Below are 19,850 nucleotides of genomic sequence, written 5' to 3'. Positions count from 1 at the left end.
TGGCTTCATGGTGCTTCTTCCTTCTCATGACGACATACCGATGCTCAAGGACTGTAGGATGCATTTTGTCGTCTTACGAAAGCACAGGTTAACGACCAGAGACACTGATTATTCAATGTGCGGGGATCTGACGCGGTTGAAATTCCATGGGCTGCAGCGGTCGCCCGCCATCGATCGTTTGGTATTGTTATCGATTGTTGTCCGATGAAGATTGGTGCGTTAAATTGGACATCCGTCGCGGACAGAATTCAACGAGCGATCCTTGAACACGTGCGTCGCTCTCTCTCGTTGCTTCATAACTTTCAGACCTTGCAAACTTGTGTGTTGAGGAAGCCTATTTTGTTGCCCAAATTTTTGCCTTTCCTGCTATGATGTCCCGATTATCGAGCAAGTTTATCTGGCGAAATTCTATTTTTCGAGTGCGCTATCCGGCTATGGCGCGACCCCAGCGAGAGGGACGTATGGGCCTCCCTGATGTTCGGGACGAGGCTCCTAGTTTATTTCTTCGACACATTATTTCAACGTGCCTTTGCGTCCCCCAGTGACTTGTAGCTCGCCTATAGATGTTGGTAGGATAGATAATAAATTAAGTCATATTCGTGAACTTTTTCTTGATGTCTGTTACTCGAGGATTGATATTCTTTCCCAGTCTCATCTCTCTGTAAAAATGCTAATATGTCGCTGGACATTTACAAATCACGCTTTCTCTGCGGAGTCCCCATCATCAGAGACAGAATGGAAGGTTGTTTGATCCAGTGTCAGCCTCCTCTTGTTTCCTATGGAGGTGGCGTTCTCGTGGTACCAAGTCGTTCATATCCTTCTCTCCATCAGCGTACGACTTTATCTCATTGGCCTTGGTGAGACAGACTGAGGCAGTCGTTGCCATGAAAAAGATACATTTATATCACCAGTTGGTCCCCTGCGGGCACAGACATTGGAGCTGGCTTCGCCGACAGTTGCCATTTCTTGCTAGAAGGACGGGAGCGACAATCTCCATTGATATTCTCCCGATTTAGCCTTGTCGCCAGAAAAGAGAACAATACAGTTATGTGGTATGTCGGGCATTATGTACATTACGTGCTGCGGAGCGGGTATGACAAGCACCCTTGTGCCTTTTCCTGTATATGGTTTCTGCCCATTGGATAGGTTGCCACACCATCGTTCACTTTTTGCGAATATGCTGTGTCTCTTCTTTAGTCGTCAGGGAGTTGGATGATGTGTAGAAACCCTTTTCTGTTGGAATGTTTCATTCCTGTTGCCTTATTCTTGGTAAAATTGACAAATAAAAAAGAAAGTGGTGAGTTAACCAGTCATCGTGGTATTTTCATTACCGGCCTTTTTCAGGTGTATCTTTTTACAGTTTATTTCATTTTTGTGGCTCTGTTAGACTTTTTGTTTAAGAAATGGAAAAATAAGTTGTTGCAGGGTACGACTAAAAGTGAATTTTTTTTTCTTTTTAAGTGATGGAAGCCATGTAGGATTTTGTCCCACCATGTTCCTATCTTATTAGAGTGGCAAGTTGTAAGGTCTGAAATAAATAAAAATAAAATATAAATTAAAAATACCATTACTATGTGATAATAGAGCGCAGTGACAGTCGGGTGGGGGGGGGGGGGGGGGGGAGGGGAGGAGGCATCGTGGCCAGGCCACGGCGTGCGACCCTTGCACCCAGCCTGAAGTTGTCCCTGGGTCCGTTCTATCTTGCCGTTACAAGCAAGAAAAGAAAAAAATTAATATTGTCCAAGAATTGTAAGGTAGCATCGAGTAGTGTGTTGCTGGTTCTCACCCCACTGAGTCCAAAACTTTTGGTATTAGCCTTCGCGTTTAATAACAAAAAAAATGAAGAAGGAAACAGAGGTTCGAATCCTGGTCAGGCACAAATTTTCAACTTTCCCCATTGATTTAAATGAATTCTTCCTGACAGTTAATGTCTTTAGTTCCTTTGTGTCTTGATTCATAATGGATGCATGGATCAAAATAACCGAAAGACGAGACACCATATACACAGGGTGTTACAAAAAGGTACAGCAAAACTTTCAGGGAACATTCCTCACACACAAAGAAAGAAAATATGTTATGTGGACATGTGACCGGAAACGCTTACTTTCCATGTTAGAGCTCATTTTATTACTTTTCTTCAAATCACATTAATCATGGAATGGAAACACACAGCAACAGAACGTACCAGCGTGACTTCAAACACTTTGTTACAGGAAGTGTTCAAAATGTCCTCCGTTAGAGAGGATACATGCATTCACCCTCCGTCGCATGGAATCCCTGATGCGCTGATGCAACCCTGGAGAATGGCGTATTGTACCACAGCCGTCCACAATACGAGCACGAAGAGTCTCTACATTTGGTACCGCGGTTCCGCAGACAAGAGCTTTCAAATGCCCCCATAAATGAAAGTCAAGAGGGTTGAGGTCAGGAGAGCGTGGAGGCCATGGAATTGATCTGTTTCTACCGATCCATCGGTCACCGAATCTGTTGTTGAGAAGCGTACGAACACTTCGACTGAAATGTGCAGGAGCTCCATCGTGCATGAACCACATGTTGTGTCTTACTTGTAAAGGCACATGTTCTAGCAGCATAGGTACAGTATCCCGTACGAATTCATGATAACGTGTCCATCGAGCGTAGGTGGAAGAACATGGGGCCCAGTCAAGACATCACCAACAATGCCTGCCCAAACGTTCACAGAAAATCTGTGTTGATGACGTGATTGCTCAATTGCGTGCGGATTCTCGTCAGCCCACACATGATGATTGTGAAAATTTACAATTTGAGCACGTTGGAATGAAGCCTCATCCGTAAAGAGAACATTTGCACTGAAATGAGCATTGACACATTGTTGGATGAACCATTCGCAGAAGTGTACCCGTGGAGGCCAATCAGCTGCTGATAGTGCCTGCACACGCTGTATATGGTACGGAAACAACTGGTTCTCTCGTAGCATTCTCCATATAGTTACGTAGTCAACGTTACCTTGTAGAGCAGCAACTTCTCTGACGCAGACATTAGGGTTATCGTCAACTGCACGAAGAATTGCCTCGCCCATTGCAGGTGTCCTCGTCGTTCTAGGTCTTCCCCAGTCGCGAGTCATAGGCCGGAATGTTCCGTGCTCCCTAAGACGCCGATCAATTGCTTCGAACGTCTTGCTGTCGGGACACCTTCGTTCTGGAAATCTGTCTCGATACAAACGTACCGCGGCACGGCTATTGCCTCGTGGTAATCCATACATCAAATGGGCATCTGCCAACTCTGCATTTGTAAACATTGCACTGACTGCAAAACCACGTTCGTGATAAACAATAACCTGTTGATGCTATGTACTGATGTGCTTGATGCTAGTACTGTAGAGCAATGAGTCGCATGTCAACACAAACACTGAAGTCAACATTACCTTCCTTCAATTGGGCCAACTGGCGGTGAATCGAGGAAGTACAGTACGTACTGACGAAACTAAAATGAGCTCTAACGTGGAAATTAAGCGTTTCCAGACACTTGTCCACATAACATCTTTTCTTTATTTGTGTGTGAGGAATGTTTCCTGAAAGTTTGGCCGCACCTTTTTGTAACACCCTGTATAACTACGGCGAGGATGGCCGCTAATGTCTTCAGTTCCTTTGCGTCTTGACAAATTTTACAGAAACAAATCTGGGAACTGGAATATTTATTGAAGCAAGCGGGTATACGCTGGTTGCAGGTACGGACGTCGACCGCTGCAGTTGGCCTGCGTGGTGATGCACGCCGTCAGCAGGGTGGCGATGCTGTTCACTCCGTCACTGATACTGCTGTTCGTCGTGGCGGAGTCGCTGGTGGTGGCCGCCGGGGGCGCCATGCTGGAGTCGGCGGTATCTGTAGGTGAGTAGGGGGGACAATGTGTTGCAGCAATGCCAGAGCGACGTTTAGAAAACCTTAAAAAAGTATTTTTCATGGAAAGAACGGGAAACTACTCTGACAGAGGGCTTCTCATGTTTCTTTACTCTTTTCTTCCTTGATAACTTTTCTCGAGCTTCCATCTGGGTCACGTGGTTAGATGTCCAGGAGCTTCCAGCCGAGAACTACTCATATAAATTAAGGATAATGCTGATACATGGTGAAACAACGCTCTGGTGGGCGGTTTGCGGGTTTAAATGACCTCGGGGTATGGCCATGCGGGTGCATTTGACCTGCGGTCGTCGCTCGGTGCTACTGGCAGTAGTCCACATACGCAGAGGTGTGTTGGTGCATGTCAGAGTACGGTGCAGCTAGTAATTGTGCAGACGTGTTCAGACGTGCTAATGGTGTGTTGAAAATGGCTCGAAGAACACATATTGATGACGTTATGAGGGGTAGAATACTATGGCGATTGGAGGCTGGTCAAACACAGCCGGTCGTAGCACAGGCGCTCTGTGAGTCTATGAGCCACAAAGTGTGATCTAAAGATTATGGCAACGATTCCAGAAGACGGGCAACGTCAACGTGTCCCGGCGCTGCAGTACGGGATGTCCACAGTGTACAACACCTCAAGAAGACCTTCAGTGCCCGCAGACGGCCACGGAGTACTGCAGGTAGCCTTGCTCAGGACCTTACCGCAGCTACTGGAACAGTTGTCTCCAGACACACAGTCTACAGACGACTGAACAGACATGGTTTATTCGCCCGGAGACCTGCAACGTGCATTCCACTGACCCCTGGTCACAGGAGAGCCCGTAAACCCTGGTGTCAAGAACACAGTACATGGTTACTGGAACAGTGGTCCCAGGTTATGTTCACGGACGTCCAGGTATAGTCTGAACAGTGATTCTCGCCGGGTTTTCATCTTGCGAGAACCAAGAACCAGATACCAACCCCTTAATGTCCTTGAAACGGACCTGTATGGAGGTCGTGGTTTGATGGTGTGTGATGGGGTTATGATTGATGCACATACACCCCTGCATGTCTTTGACAGAGGAACTGTAAGAGGTCAGGTGTATTGGAACGTCATTTTGAACCAGTATGTTCGCCTTTTCAGTGGTGCGTGCAGTGGGGCCCACCTACCTCCTGATGGATGATAACGCACGGCGCCACCGAGCTGCCATCGTGCAGGAGTATTTCGGAACAGAAGATATCAGGCGAATGGAGGGGCCTGCCTGTTCTCCAGACCTAAACCCCCTCTTGGTCGGCCTATCGCTACACGTCTTCCAACCCCTAGGACTCTGCAGGAGTTCCGACAGGCACTGGTGCAAGAATGGGAGGCTATACCCAAGCAGTTCTTCGACTACCTGATCCAGAGTATATCAACCCGTTGTACGACCTGTGTACCTGTGCATGGTGATCATATCCCATATTGATGTGGGGGTACATGCGCAGGAAACAGTAGCGTTTTGTAGCACATGTGTTTCGGAGCGGTTTTCTCAACTTATCACCAATACCGTGGACTTACAGATCTGTGCCGTGTGTGTTCCATATGTGCCTATGCTATTAGCGGCAGTTTTGTCTAGTGCCACGTTGTGTGGTACCGCATTCTGCATTTATCCTTAATTTATGAGCATGAGTGTAGTTGGCGAAGCACTGACTGTCGAGTGCACGTTGGTGCTGCCCTTATGTGGCCAAGCTACCTTCTGCGAAAACACTGCTACTCACCGCGGCGCCGTATACGGTAATTTCATCGTTGGTAGCCCGCTTGAACCTTGCAGTAGCCGGGTTCCAAGCTGTCTTCAGCTGCAGAGTGGTCTTTATTAAGGGTGTTGTCAGTCTTTTATGACGCTACTCCAGAACCTATTTGTCCGTTTAATAACAGATGTCTCGTCGAATGCAATTCGGTATACGTTTTCCATTTTCTGCTGTCGGTGATTTCTCGGGATACCGCAGGCGGTAACACCTCTCGTGTTCCACAAGGCGCTGTTTAATGGTACTCATAGTGTATCCGACGTAAATGTGCCCACAACTAGACGGCATTGTATATACGCGTTGTGCGTCTGGAGGCTTTCATCGTCTTTCACAGGCCTCAAGAGCTATCGAATTTTTGCGGGAGCCATGAAGACCGAAACGATTTTATGCGCCTTTAGGAACCGGTTACTATTTCCGGTTACTGAGCCACAGAACGACAAAAAAAAAGGTTTTTCACTGCTCTTCAGGTGTCTTCTTGCTAATGTTCCTCCAGAAAGATGGTTTTCCGAATCTGTTACTGCAGCCGTTCTCCTTCAATATATTGCGTACTTGGTTGAGCTCCTTTCACTGGTTACCAGCTCTTGAAACGAGCTCCGCACAATGTACCATTGTACTCAGTATAGAGCGTTTCTGCTTTGGGTGATGATAGCTGGTACCTTTCAGATATCGTTCGGTTTGAGTGGTTTTCTTCACTCTCGCATCTTACGTTCGTTTTTATGAGTATTATACAGATCTCTGATATTTCTGCTCCATGTTTGATCTATCTCTAAACGAGTGGATTATTGTTCATTATTAATTTCATTCTTCTATCTTTACTTTTTCCCGCGATATCCAGTGTTACCATCCACTCCTTGTCAGAACTTCTACCGTTTGGATTCTTCTATCGTTTCTGATGTTATGGTCCCAGTCGTGCTTGCACGCAAGGTGAGTCCCAGCACTACATAAAAATCTTCAGACACAGATCATCGCTTCTGGCGAGTGTGTGGACGTAAATTAAGCTGTAATACAATCAGCCCTTCTTGCAACTGCCCTTGCACCTGCATTGCAAGGAAAGTACCTTCACACCAGCCCAGATAATTGTAGCGCCAAATGTTCAATCACTGGTACGTTCCGTTGATGAAACCGTTCAATGCGGACCAGACTCTTCGATATCAGGCTACAACAGCGCATTGTTCACGCTTGTCTTTGGTTTTGTTTCTGGCAGAATTATCAATGTAAGCCATCAAATAGGCTGTTTCCATCATAATGATAACAGTTGTAAGGTAACATATTGTTTCACTCGTGGTAAACATGCGAGTACTAAACTGCAGTACCTGTGTTGTTATATTGTGCTGTGCAGTGTCCCTCAACATGCATGCGTGTCTGGTGCAACACACACTGCAGCGGTAGTCAACAGTACGAAATGTGGAATCATCGAAGCGACCGCTAGCGTAAAGTGAGAGATCCGAGTTCGAGTCCAGGCACGACACCAGTTTTCATTGTCACCAATGCACACGGCACCCAAAGTTTAATCCTATTCGCAAATGCAGATATGATATGAGTGGTTGAGAGCCAAAATGGTAGAATTCAATTTTTCACACATTACGATGGAGCTGAATACACTTCTGGAAATTGAAATAAGAACACCGTGAATTCATTGTCCCAGGAAGGGGAAACTTTATTGACACATTCCTGGGGTCAGATACATCACATGATCACACTGACAGAACCACAGGCACATAGACACGGGCAACAGAGCATGCACAATGTCGGCACTAGTACAGTGTATATCCACCTTTCGCAGCAATGCAGGCTGCTATTCTCCCATGGAGACGATCGTAGAGATGCTGGATGTAGTCCTGTGGAACGCCTTGCCATGCCATTTCCACCTGGCGCCTCAGTTGGACCAGCGTTCGTGCTGGACTTGCAGACCGCGTGAGACGACGCTTCATCCAGTCCCAAACATGCTCAATGGGGGACAGATCCGGAGATCTTGCTGGCCAGGGTAGTTGACTTACACCTTCTAGAGCACGTTGGGTGGCACGGGATACATGCGGACGTGCATTGTCCTGTTGGAACAGCAAGTTCCCTTGCCGGTCTAGGAATGGTAGAACGATGGGTTCGATGACGGTTTGGATGTACCGTGCACTATTCAGTGTCCCCTCGACGATCACCAGTGGTGTACGGCCAGTGTAAGAGATCGCTCCCCACACCATGATGCCGGGTGTTGGCCCTGTGTGCCTCGGTCGTATGCAGTCCTGATTGTGGCGCTCACCTGCACGGCGCCAAACACGCATACGACCATCATTGGCACCAAGGCAGAAGCGACTCTCATCGCTGAAGACGACACGTCTCCATTCGTCCCTCCATTCACGCCTGTCGCGACACCACTGGAGGCGGGCTGCACGATGTTGGGGCGTGAGCGGAAGACGGCCGAACGGTGTGCGGGACCGTAGCCCAGCTTCATGGAGACGGTTGCGAATGGTCCTCGCCGATACCCCAGGAGCAACAGTGTCCCTAATTTGCTGGTAAGTGGCGGTGCGGTCCCCTACGGCACTGCGTAGGATCCTACGGTCTTGGCGTGCATCCGTGCGTCGCTGCGGTCCGGTCCCAGGTCGACGGGCATATTTGAAGATCAAGGTGCTTTAGAAAAGGTTAGACTAGCGTGTACCAATAAACTTGGACCGTTTAGTTTGAAGCCGGACAAGTCATCAGGTGTTCCATGGAGGAAATATGGTAGGCGGAATACCTTTAAGTTTGTTACGTATTCAAAACCGCTGGCGACAACATCGATGTACTGTGGAGACCTCACGCCCCACGTGTTGAGCAATTCGGCGGTACGTCCACCCGGCCTCCCGCATGGCCACTATACGCCCTCGCTCAAAGTCCGTCAACTGCACATACGGTTCACGTCCACGCTGTCGCGGCATGCTACCAGTGTTAAAGACTGCGATGGAGCTCCGTATGCCACGGCAAACTGGCTGACACTGACGGCGGCGGTGCACAAATGCTGCGCAGCTAGCGCCATTCGACGGCCAACACTGTGGTTCCTGGTGTGTCCGCTGTGCCGTGCATGTGATCATTGCTTGTACAGCCCTCTCGCAGTGTCCGGAGCAAGTATGGTGGGTCTGACACACCGGTGTCAATGTGTTCTTTTTTCCATTTCCAGGAGTGTATCTGAGAAGCAATACGCTGTGTTTTAATCTCCGTAACTGCGATTTATTTATGAAACATAAACATAATGTCATACAATTAATGTGATTCTGCACTTATTGCTTCCACTATGCACTTCTCTCTCAGAAATTCGGTTGAAATAATTTCATTATTGTTCTTAACCACCAGAATGCTACCTACTGGGTCTGTCTAATAGTTCAGCAGTGTATCCGTTTCTTCTGTTTCACCGTCTACACCATCTTCCTCAGCCAAATCGTCAACATGTCCAGGTTCAGATTCCTAAGTCGAACTTGCAGTTGTCAGTTGGTTGCACCGGGTGGATGTACGGGAGATATGTCATCATGTCTTTCCTTTTTTGCCTCGGTGACACTGTTGAGACGGATGTGTATAATGGTTTATGCATTTAATGTCAGTCATCACTTCTTGACTCGTATAGGTTTTAACCTAGACTTCAACATGGAGTGCATACTTCCCTTATAAAGACGATTTGTACTTTAGTAGCAACTGGACATTACAGATCTAAAGAAACAAAATAATGCTGATACAGTAGTGGCCATTAAAATTGCTTCACCCCGAAGATGACGTACTACAGACGCGAAATTTAACCGACAGAAAGAAGATGCTGTCATTTGCAAATGATTAGCTTTCCAGAGCAATCACACAAGGTTGGCGCCGGTGGCGACACCTACAACGTGCTGACATGAGGAAAGTTTCCAACTGATTTCTCGTACACAAACAGCAGTTGACCGACGTTGCCTGGTGAAACGTTGTTGTGATGCCTCGTGTAAGGAGGAGAAATGCGTACCATCACGTTTCCGACTTTGATTAAGGTCGGATTGTAGCCTATCGCGATTGCGGTTTATCGTATCGCGACGTTGCTGCTCGCGTTGGTCGAGATCCAATGACTGTTAGCAGAATATGGAATCGGTGGGTTCAGGAAGGTAATAAGGAACGCCCAGCTGGATCTCAACGGCCTCATGTCACTTGCAGTCGAGATGACAGGCATTGTAACAGCATGGCTGTGACGGATCGTGCAGCCACGTCTCGATCCATGAGTCAACAGATGGGGTCGTTTGCAAGACAACAACCATCTGCATGAACAGTTCGACGACGTTTGCAGCATCATGGGGTATCAGCTCGGAGACCATGGGTGCGGTTACCTTCGACGCTGCCTCACAGACAGGAGCGCCTGCGATGGTGTACTCAACGACAAACCTGGGTACACGAGTGGCAAATGTCATTTTTTCCGATCAATCCAGGTACTGTTTACAGCATCATGATGGTCGCATCCGTGTTTGGCGACATCGCGGTGAACGCACTTTGGAAGCCACACTGGCGTATCACCCAGCGAGATGGTATGGGGTGCCATTGGTTATACGTCTCGGTCACCTCTTGTTCGCATTGACGGTACTTTGAATAGTGGACGTTACATTTCAGATGTGTGGCTCTACATTCATTCGATCCCTGCGAAACCCTACATTTCAGCAGGATAATGCACGACCGTATGTTGCAGGTCCTGTACGGGCCTTTCTGGATACAGAAAATGTTCGACTGCTGCCCTGGCCAGCACATTCTCCACATCTCTCACCAACTGAAAACGTCTGGTCAATGGTGGCCGAGCAACTGGCTTGTCACAATACGCCAGTCACTACTCTTGATGAACTGTGGTATCGTGTTGAAGCTGCATGGGCAGCTGTACCTGTACACGCCATCCAAGCTCTGTTTGACTCAATGCCCAGGCGTATCAAGGCCGTTATTTCGGCCAGAGGTGGTTATTCTGGGTACTCATTTCTCAGTATCTATGCACCCAAATTGTGTGAAAATGTAATCACATGTCAGTTCTAGTATAATATATTTGTGCAATGAATACTCGTTTTTCGTCTGCATTTCTTCTTGGTGCAGCAATTTTAATGGCCAGTAGTGTAGTTAGTGACACTGTTACAATGCCTGTTTGATTTTAGAGCGGAAACAAACAAGCAAAAAAGTACAGAACAATAAGACCATGTGGCCTCGCCGCTTCAGCTATACCACTGTTCCCGCGAACACACTTCACTATGGCGTGAGAGGAAGAATATGTTGGGAGATCTCAAGCGGCGAAATTGCGACTTATTGTTACTCCACCCTACAGCAACAAATTTTAATTATGATTAAACTGAGTGTTATTACTCAGAACTAAATTTTTTTTACCTAGACCACTTTGGTTCTCAGCGGCTCATGTAAAGGTACAAGTAGACACACATTTTGTAACAATTTTATTTATCTGAAAACACCGGTTGAAGAGTTCAATTTATAACTGTTGTTGAAACAATCATCCACTAGGAGCGCTACAGACACGACACAGAACGCAGTGCTGTTACACACCTAGAATCCTCTACGTCTTATGCTCGGGATACAATACATTTCAGTTCTAAAACATCCACAAGTGCAAGATACGCAGTTACAAGAACAAATATTAACCATTGTAGAGCTATACAGGGTGGTCCATCGACAGTGACCGGGCCAAATATCTCACGAAATAAGGATCAAACGAAAAAACTACAAAGAACGAAACTTGTCTAGCTTGAAGGGGAAACCAGATGGCGCCATGGTTGGCTCGCTAGACGGCGCTGCCATAGGTCAAACGGATATCAACTGCGTTTTTTTTAAATATGAACCCCCATTTTTATTACATATTCGTGTAGCACGTAAAGAATTTTTTTCGCTTTGTGATAGATGGCGCTGTAATTCTCACAAACATATGGCTCACAATTTTAGACGAACAGTTGGTAACAGGTAAATTTTTTTAAATTGAAATACAGAACATAGGTACGTTTGAACATTTTATTTCCGTTGTTCCAATGTGATACATGTACCTTTGTGACCTTATCATTTCTGAGAACGCATGCTGTTACAGTGTGACTCTCCAGTGGATGGATGGAAGAAGACAAAGGCTGCAGATGGAAATGTTAATGACTGAGAAAGATCTGTTTGCTACACTGAAGTATGAAGGGGCAGTAGTATTCAAGCGGAAAAGGTGAAGTTGTACCAGTAAGTTTTTGAGATCTTTACTACGGCCAACGACGATTGTTCCACATCGCAAAGGATTACGAGCAATGACATCACTTAAGATTAGATGATGTGAGGTAGCAAACGAATGCAAACGATATGTTCTGAGACACTTCATGATCAGGATGGAGGCAAAATGCCTTTACCCACATCCACAGCCGCAAAAGGTGTATTAAAAAGCACAAGTTCGCTGTGTAGAGTGTCCAGAACATATGTGCAAACTCCCCCCGACACCTAGTCACAGGTAACACTATTCTTACGATGTCCCTGGTATTCATAAAGGGCCAGAGCCTGAGTTACTGGAAACCAAGTCTACTGAAGGGCATTCCAGATGGCAGGCGAAGAGCAAAGAGAGATAAAGATGGCATAGCACAGCCAGGTGATGGAAAATACAGCTACGATTCCACTGGAGAATAATGTTGTCAATGTACTGTGAGGCATATTACGCACCAGGACCACCTGCTGCCACTGGTTGAGAGGTTATGGCATCAACATACTTAGGTTCTAGGTTCCATTGTGTGGTGCGACCTGGGGCCTCAGAGGCTGCTGGAATTTCTGTTTCCGCCACAGGAGTGGAACAGATAGGATCTAGTGGCATGGGAGACACAGGAATCTCCTTCTAGGAGGAGTTCGCCTTATCTTCCTCTCCTTGGAGGATTTGGATGATATTGTGACCTCTTTGAATCAATTTCAGGTAATGATGGCGATGACAAAACCCTGCAACCAGCAGCCTCTGGTTTCATCAGCCACTGGCTGGTGTCTGGCATTAGAACAGCAGAAACCTTGCAAGAAAATTTCCCAAGCGACGTCTTCCTGGTGAGAGAAGCGGGAGGAAGATGATGTGTCTCTAGCTGGGAGGTGGAGACCGATATACGTAGTAGGTGGGAAGCCAATGATCCTGAAGTAGGTGTGGGGAATGCAGCAAGAGGAGAGCCGCCAACCATCAGGAGGCAAACATAATCACCAAAGGTGGCGACATCGTTGTAGCTGTAGCATATGACACTGTAATACATACTGAGTGCAACCACTTATACTTGCCCCGCTTGATAAGTTAGCTTGCCCAGAGTCTTATATTCTTATAATTTCTGCTCTCTCTGGAAAATGATGCAGCCTGACAGGCAGGGAGAGTGGTGCTTTCCACAGTTGACACATATGGGAAGGAGGGACACTAGGAGCATTTGGATGCAACAGTCGTCCACAATCTGTACAGATGGGGCTAGCGTGGCAATGTGAAGGCATGTACCCAAAAATCAAACACTTGATGCACCACATGGGGGGCGAGAGGGAAAAACATTCGGTTCCACATCGCATTGGTGTACCATCACCATGACCTTTTAAGGCAATGGATCACCCTCAAAGGCCAAGGTGAAGGCACTGGTAGCGATCCTATTGCACGTTGGCCCCCTATGGACACCCCATCACTCCAAGTTGACAGGTAACTCATCGTCAGATTGCAAGAGCAGGTCTCATTGGAAAATGATGCCCTGAACCATATTCACACTAGTGTGGGGAGTGTGAGGAATTACAATAACCTGTGACAAGTTAGCAGCGTCTGTGACTCGGTGGGCGATGTTGCTTCGATTAAAACTGACTGACTTTTCATTTTATAGATTTCTGCCACGTCCCCAGGTTGTATTCTATGTTCTCCACAAAGAACAAGGGTTTCGTGGCCAAGAAGGAATCTCTGTTAGTCCTTGGGCAAAATGAGTTATAAGGGAGCATTTCTCTGCTTGCTGCTAAGCCCATTGTTTCCCCCACAGCGTAGCCAGATAATGGGACATTTTAGGGTTGCATCTCTCTGCATTAAACGAGGACGCTCTCCCACAGAGACTGCTGGAGCCATATGGCCACCTCCAGGAGATTTCATCTGCTTCATTTGTGGCTCATCTGCCATGGTGCCTCCCACACTGAACGTAAGCTTTCCCAGTGGGCATCACCTGGACACAGCAATGGCTACTGGGTCACTAATCTGTTGCTTGGAATCCTCCTGGCCCAGTCATGATGGGCACATACTTCTTGGCATACATGGCAAGTCTTCACCTCAGGCAATAACAGTGTGATCCCTGCGTAGTTAGGGGGTACCATAGCGCAGCTTCTTGACAACCCCTCCCCCACAATGGGATGGCTGCTGTGTTGGGTATTGGGTGTACTACATTATTAAATGGAAGGGTGTAGGATGGAAAGACACAAAGGTGGAGCATACACCACATTGGTCAATGTTCCCTGTAAGATCTGCACTTCTCGAAAATTTTGAAAATTGGTGACAGGTCCAACGTGACAATGGAGATCATATATTTATTTAATGAAAAGTTGCAAAGAAACGTCGGAAGTACAGACTCGAATCCCAAATCATAAACCAGGTCCAAGAAGTGTCTGCGCCAAAAGAAAACCGTCTGTCGGAGAGTCAGAGAGGGGGGGGGGGGGGAGTGATAGTGGAAGTATAAGCTTAGAGCACGGATAGAAGAATTGCTGCAAAGGCTGGGACCCTGTGGTAGCCAAGTACATACTCACAAAATGGTAGCGCCATGGGGTAGAGGGTGGGGATGGTGGTGGGAGGGAATTTTATAATGTGATGTTGATATAATACGAAGTGATTTTTACATGTGCAAGACTTGTGAGGTAAAACATCACACATAAATCAGTTCACACATACATTTTATAAGAATGTGGAGAGATGACCTGGTAATGATGGCCCATTGTTCTCACCATCATAAGCTTTCAATCCCCTTTTCTTTAGTCACCTGCACTGGCAATTATTGCGTTGGTAGGGCACCATTGGTTCGCTTTGTCAGTGTCTTACCTGTGCGACATGAAACGAACAAAGAAAACAACACTTTAGTACAAACGTCATACGCAGAGAACGAATAATACACTTTAATACTTGCCTGGTGTGTTGGTCAAGCAGGAATTAAGGATGGTGCATTTCGCTAATATCCGGAACACCATTTATTCCTCACCCCAAGCCGATTGACCTTAAGTTTGATTTTAGACGTTCACCATTAAGAACAAAGATTTGATTCATTTTTTAACGAAACTGACTCTCTTCTCAGTGCGGACTGACGGCGTCGTCGATAACTAGTCGTTCCACAAATTCATCCCCTTTACATTAATAGTGGTAATGAATGACTAACATCCGTTTGCCACTTACTTTGTGACGTTTATGGTTGCTTAACAAAGTTTTTAATAATGTTTTCTAGATAAATCTACTTTAAAAGTCCCATAAAACTAAGTTTCATGTAACTCTCCACTGAGTGTCTTTAACATTAGTTAGCCTTCGAACTCTCTCTCTATCTTATAAATATATACGAGGCAATATTAACTGTGTGACTTAGAAGATAGATTAACTAAAGGCGAACTACGTTTGTAGCATTTGTAGACTTAGACAAACCTTTTGAGAATGCTGGGTGGAATACTCGCTCTAAATATCTGAAGGTAGCAGGGGTAAAATACAGGAAGTGAAAGGCTGTTTACAACTTGTACAGACACTAGACGGCAGTTATAAGAGACGAGGTGCATGAAAAGGAAGCAATGGTTGAGGAGGAAGAGAGAGAGGGCTGTAGCCCATCGCCAATGTTATTCAGTCTGTACAATGAGCAATCAGTAAAGTAAACCAAAGAAAATATTGCTGTAGGAATTAAATTTCAGGGAGTAGAAATAAAGACTTTGAAGTGTGGTGATGATATTGTAATTCTATTAGAGACAGCAAATGACTTGCAAGAGGAGTTGAACGGAACTAGCAAGGAGGATATAGGATTAAAATCAACAAAAGCGTAGCAAGGATGATGGAATATAGTCGGATTAAATCAGGTGATACTCAGGGAATTAGATTAGGAAACGAGACACTTATAGATCGGTTTCGCTATATGGCAGAAAAATGACTGATGATGGCAGAAGAAGGAGTTAAAAAATCTAGGCTGTCAACGGCAAGCTTTCTGAAGAATATGCGTTCAAGTGTTAGGAAGTCTTTTCTGGAAGCATTTATGTGGAATGTAGCTACGAATGGAAGTGAAACGTGGACAGCAAACAGTTTAGATAAGAAGAGAACATAAGGTTTTGAAATGTGGTGCTACAGAAGAATGCTGAAGGACAGATGATCAGATCATGTAGCCAATGAAGAGGTGCTGAATCGAAATAGAGAGAAAAGAATTTGTGACGGAACGTCATTAGAAGAAGACAGAACACATTATGAGACATCAAGGGATCACCAATTTAGTATTGGAGGGACGTGTGGGAGGTAAAAATTGTAGAAGGAGACCAAGAGAAGAATACAGTAAAAAGGTTCAAGAAGATTCACAAGAATGTAAGTTGCAGCAATTATTCGGAGACGAATACTTGTGACTTCACATGACAAAATTACGAGAATGTTGCATAAGTAATGTCTGTCATACACTGAAGAATCATCATTCTTTCATACCTTAGAACTGCCATGTTTAGTCTCTATTAGTGCTGAGTGATTTTTACATTCCATAATTTAATATTTCTTTCCACGAAAAAAAAAGCAAAAACAAAAAAATAACATTTTAGTACACACATCATACACAAAATACGTAAATAAATAATACACTTTTCTTGACTAGCTAATTTCGCTGAAGGGGAAACTAAGGACTGTACAGTACACTAAAATCTGCAGCAGCACAAAATGGCACTCTAACAAAGTCACATATGGCTAAGGGTAAGCTCAATCTGAAGCAGGTACTGTCTTATTCTGTATCCTTGGTTTCCTTTGAACTAACTTAACTCTGTTAGCTGTAGGGAGCCACTTACCTCCAAACTACAGCGCATCGTGGAACTGACGCATAAAGAAACCACCCTGGATACTGCTAGTTTAGATTTGTAGACACACTCTTGTAAGATGGCAAGAACTATGCCCCTTACATGAAGTCATTAAAGATCACCTAACTCACATTGAGCGAACAGTAGGGCTCAACAAAATGACTGACAAGGCACAATGCATCTTGTAGAGGGTATAGTATGGACATAGTGGAATAATTAATGTCGGGTGATGGTTTTAAAGTAATTCACACGACATGAAAACTTTGTGGAAACGAGTCACTTTACGGGACGCTAGTTTACCCCAGGGAAGTATTTGACCATGGCTGGCTGGGGGAGTGGCTAAGGGAAGCGACAATAGGCAGCTTAGGGCGGCTCAAGCTCTGAGAAAGTGGTAACGGTGCGCGGCCTCCAGTCACCTTAAGATGAGTGACAGTGAGTGGGTGGTTGACCCTGACTCCATGCTGGTGTACCAGGAAATAGACGGAGAACTTGTACGCCTGTTGATAAATGTCCGTCGTCCCATTTTCTGTGAAACATGCGACAAAGCCACGCAAAGCTACGGTGGAGCAGTCAACAGAGGTCAAAATATGCGTGTTCGTGACTATAGCAACTTCACGCTGAATTCATGGTCCGCAGAGCCTGAAGTAAATCAGGTGAAGAGCGAAAGCATGAAATACGCCAGCCTCCAATGGGAACGTAGGACCAAGGGATTTGAAGTACTCTCCTGGGAGTCTGAATTCCGGAAAACTTGATGATTGTGCAGATGCGAGCCTTGATGTGTGGCCTGGGGGGAGCTAAATAGAACAAGTTGAGAGGAAGGGAAATTTTGTGGGTATTTGTTCACTTCCCAGAGCAGGCATTGGTCGGCACTGGGAAGCGACACATAATTAACGCAACTTGCGGTGTAATTGGCGTAAGTGATTTTGCTGGAGGGGAAACTGAGGTGAAAAGGGGACTGGCAGAAGTCTCAGTAGAGGTCTTCCGTTCCCAGCTTGCCTGGAGTGTGGACGTGGCGTTCTTTACTCAGCTTGCCTGAGAAAGAGTGAGCATCTCTGCAGTTTAGGACTTAGCAAATGGAACAATTGAGCTTGGAGATAGAAAGTTTTGGTTCAGCTATGTATTGAGCAAGATAGCTAGGAGTGAATAGGCGAGCGCAGCCTTGCAGCACCACGAGGTCGGCCGACGTCCACACAATGACGACGCTCCCCCACGCTGTATTCGGTGATATTGCGCCTGCCCCGGCCAGTGATTAATTTGTTGGATCATGTTGGCAAAGTTTCCATGAGGGCTTCATGGGCCATGTACTGTAGAATTCTTCTCGCACTTTGCATTACACCTGGGTCAGTCGACAGAAATTACTTTTGAGTTATCGAGCTTTACTCCACGCAAACGCAATTTATTACCACTGCCTGGTAGGAGAGTGATGTAATGTGATGATTGAAGCTTCTGAGTTAAAATAAATTTGTGATAATCGACTACATCTGTTTTCAATCAAGTAGTTGAAATTCCAAGTCACTTTCCTAATTAATTTTATGTTCAACATTTGCATCTGGTGTTCAATAGCTGCATATAACATCAATGTGCACCTCTTTTTAATTAAAAGTGATCAATTCTGAATCAATTAATGTCAACACTGCCACCGCAGTTCAATCAGGAGTCACAGGGCCTTATTACTTCCTTTGCATTATTTGATATTGCGGCAGTTTTGCACTCTCTGTTGATCTGTTAGTCAATTAGCTGGGGTGAACACACGCCAAAACCAGGTAAGTGACGGGTGTGGTGTTACACTTCAAACAATTTAGCCACAAGTATGAAAATATGTCGCAAAACATATGTCCCTAGCCCCCTGAACCAATTTCAGTATGTCAACTGACTACTTCGAATAATAAGAGCACAACTTTCATCACTTTCAAAACACACAGTTTCATATTGTGACATGTGAGATGAATGCATAGAAATTTGCCTGTAATCGCATTATAATAACAACATGCACAAGGTTCCTGTCAGCTGCTTTATGTTCTCTAAAGCTGTTTCTATTTTTGTGCTTTGTTGGTAATATCAAATTTCTCTGAGGCAATTTATATGATCTCTTCATTATATGTTAATCTCATCGAACTCTGGTTTTGGTTGTATAATATTTTTCTCTATAAATTTAATGTGTATCTTATGTAACCTTAAGCTTATGTGGACTCAGTATTATTCATTTGTTTGTTGTTATGCTAAGTGTTGCATTTTATTTGTAAATGTTAGTGTACACAGTAATATGGAAGTGTATCACGTGAAATAACTTAAAATAAAAAAGCGTGACATTTTATATTTAGTAATTAAATAAGATACTGATTTTGATATTTCAGGGACGGAATTGACAGATATCAGAAACCGCTCTTGTATCAATTGCATGGCATGGGTTGGTCTACCTGTAGGATTGGTGTCTGCCTGCTTGTGTGTTCAGATGTTTCCCAGCTGGAAGCACTCCTTGCTTTTTGCAGTACTGTGCTGCCTTATATTACTACTCTTCTGCAGGTAAGATGATGGATATACACGCAGGCCTGCTAATAGGCGATTTGAGATTTAATATTACGAGTAAGTTGAAAACATAAGTAATGTCAGGCTTACTTGTTGTTGCAGAGGTATCAACTGATATGCAATATCGATGCCTATTCCTATGTGCGTGTAATAAATGATACTTACGCTTCTGTAACTCGTTTTTTGTGGACAATGTATAGAGGTGCATCTATCAAGGAACGTCGAGCACCCTTTTTCATGCTGATGTCGGGGGCCACGTGTTGTGGCGTGACAACGAAATCGTTGACGAGCCGTTATCATTCATGACCGCTGAAACATCGCCGACGTGCACATAACTCCCAATGGGGTTTCACACGCTATCTGATTAAAAGTATCCGGAGACATACTGAAGCCGGTTCCGTCTTGTCTTGACTTGTCCTACTTCCCAGTAAGTCTTGTAATTTATTTCTTGGGGTTTTCGTGGTCCTTTTTGTAGTATGCCGCCGGGTGCAGCGACCTGGATGCGGTACTGTGACCAAAAAGTATTGTCTTACTTTGTGACGACAATCCTATTTTGTAAATATTTCTGATCTTATTTAGGTACGAACAAGATACACAACCTGGCCCCAAGCAACATAGTTCATTATTATTGAAACCTGGTTGGCAGGCACTCAGAGAGCGCACAGGATAAGGTTACGATTGTGGATGGTGCTGTAAACAGTTACTGTGAGTTGCACAAT

The 19,850-nt window shown here is 45.2% G+C and overlaps 1 protein-coding gene across 1 annotated transcript in view; it reads left to right on the top strand.

Annotated features, from left to right (window-relative positions):
* The window catches only part of LOC126473482 (solute carrier family 22 member 7-like), a 578,452-nt gene that overhangs the window by 67,092 nt on the left and 491,510 nt on the right, over positions 1–19,850 (top strand). The window contains exons 4-5 of the mRNA XM_050100557.1: positions 3,707–3,864; positions 18,960–19,128. Of these exons, the coding sequence (XP_049956514.1) occupies positions 3,707–3,864; positions 18,960–19,128 (327 nt within the window). The remainder of the gene's footprint in view (positions 1–3,706; positions 3,865–18,959; positions 19,129–19,850) is intronic.

This window comes from Schistocerca serialis, chromosome 4 (genome assembly GCF_023864345.2).
Source record: "Schistocerca serialis cubense isolate TAMUIC-IGC-003099 chromosome 4, iqSchSeri2.2, whole genome shotgun sequence".
NCBI lineage: Eukaryota > Metazoa > Arthropoda > Insecta > Orthoptera > Acrididae > Schistocerca > Schistocerca serialis.
Note: the sequence above shows the minus strand (reverse complement) of the source record. Positions and strands in the feature narration are given on the sequence as shown.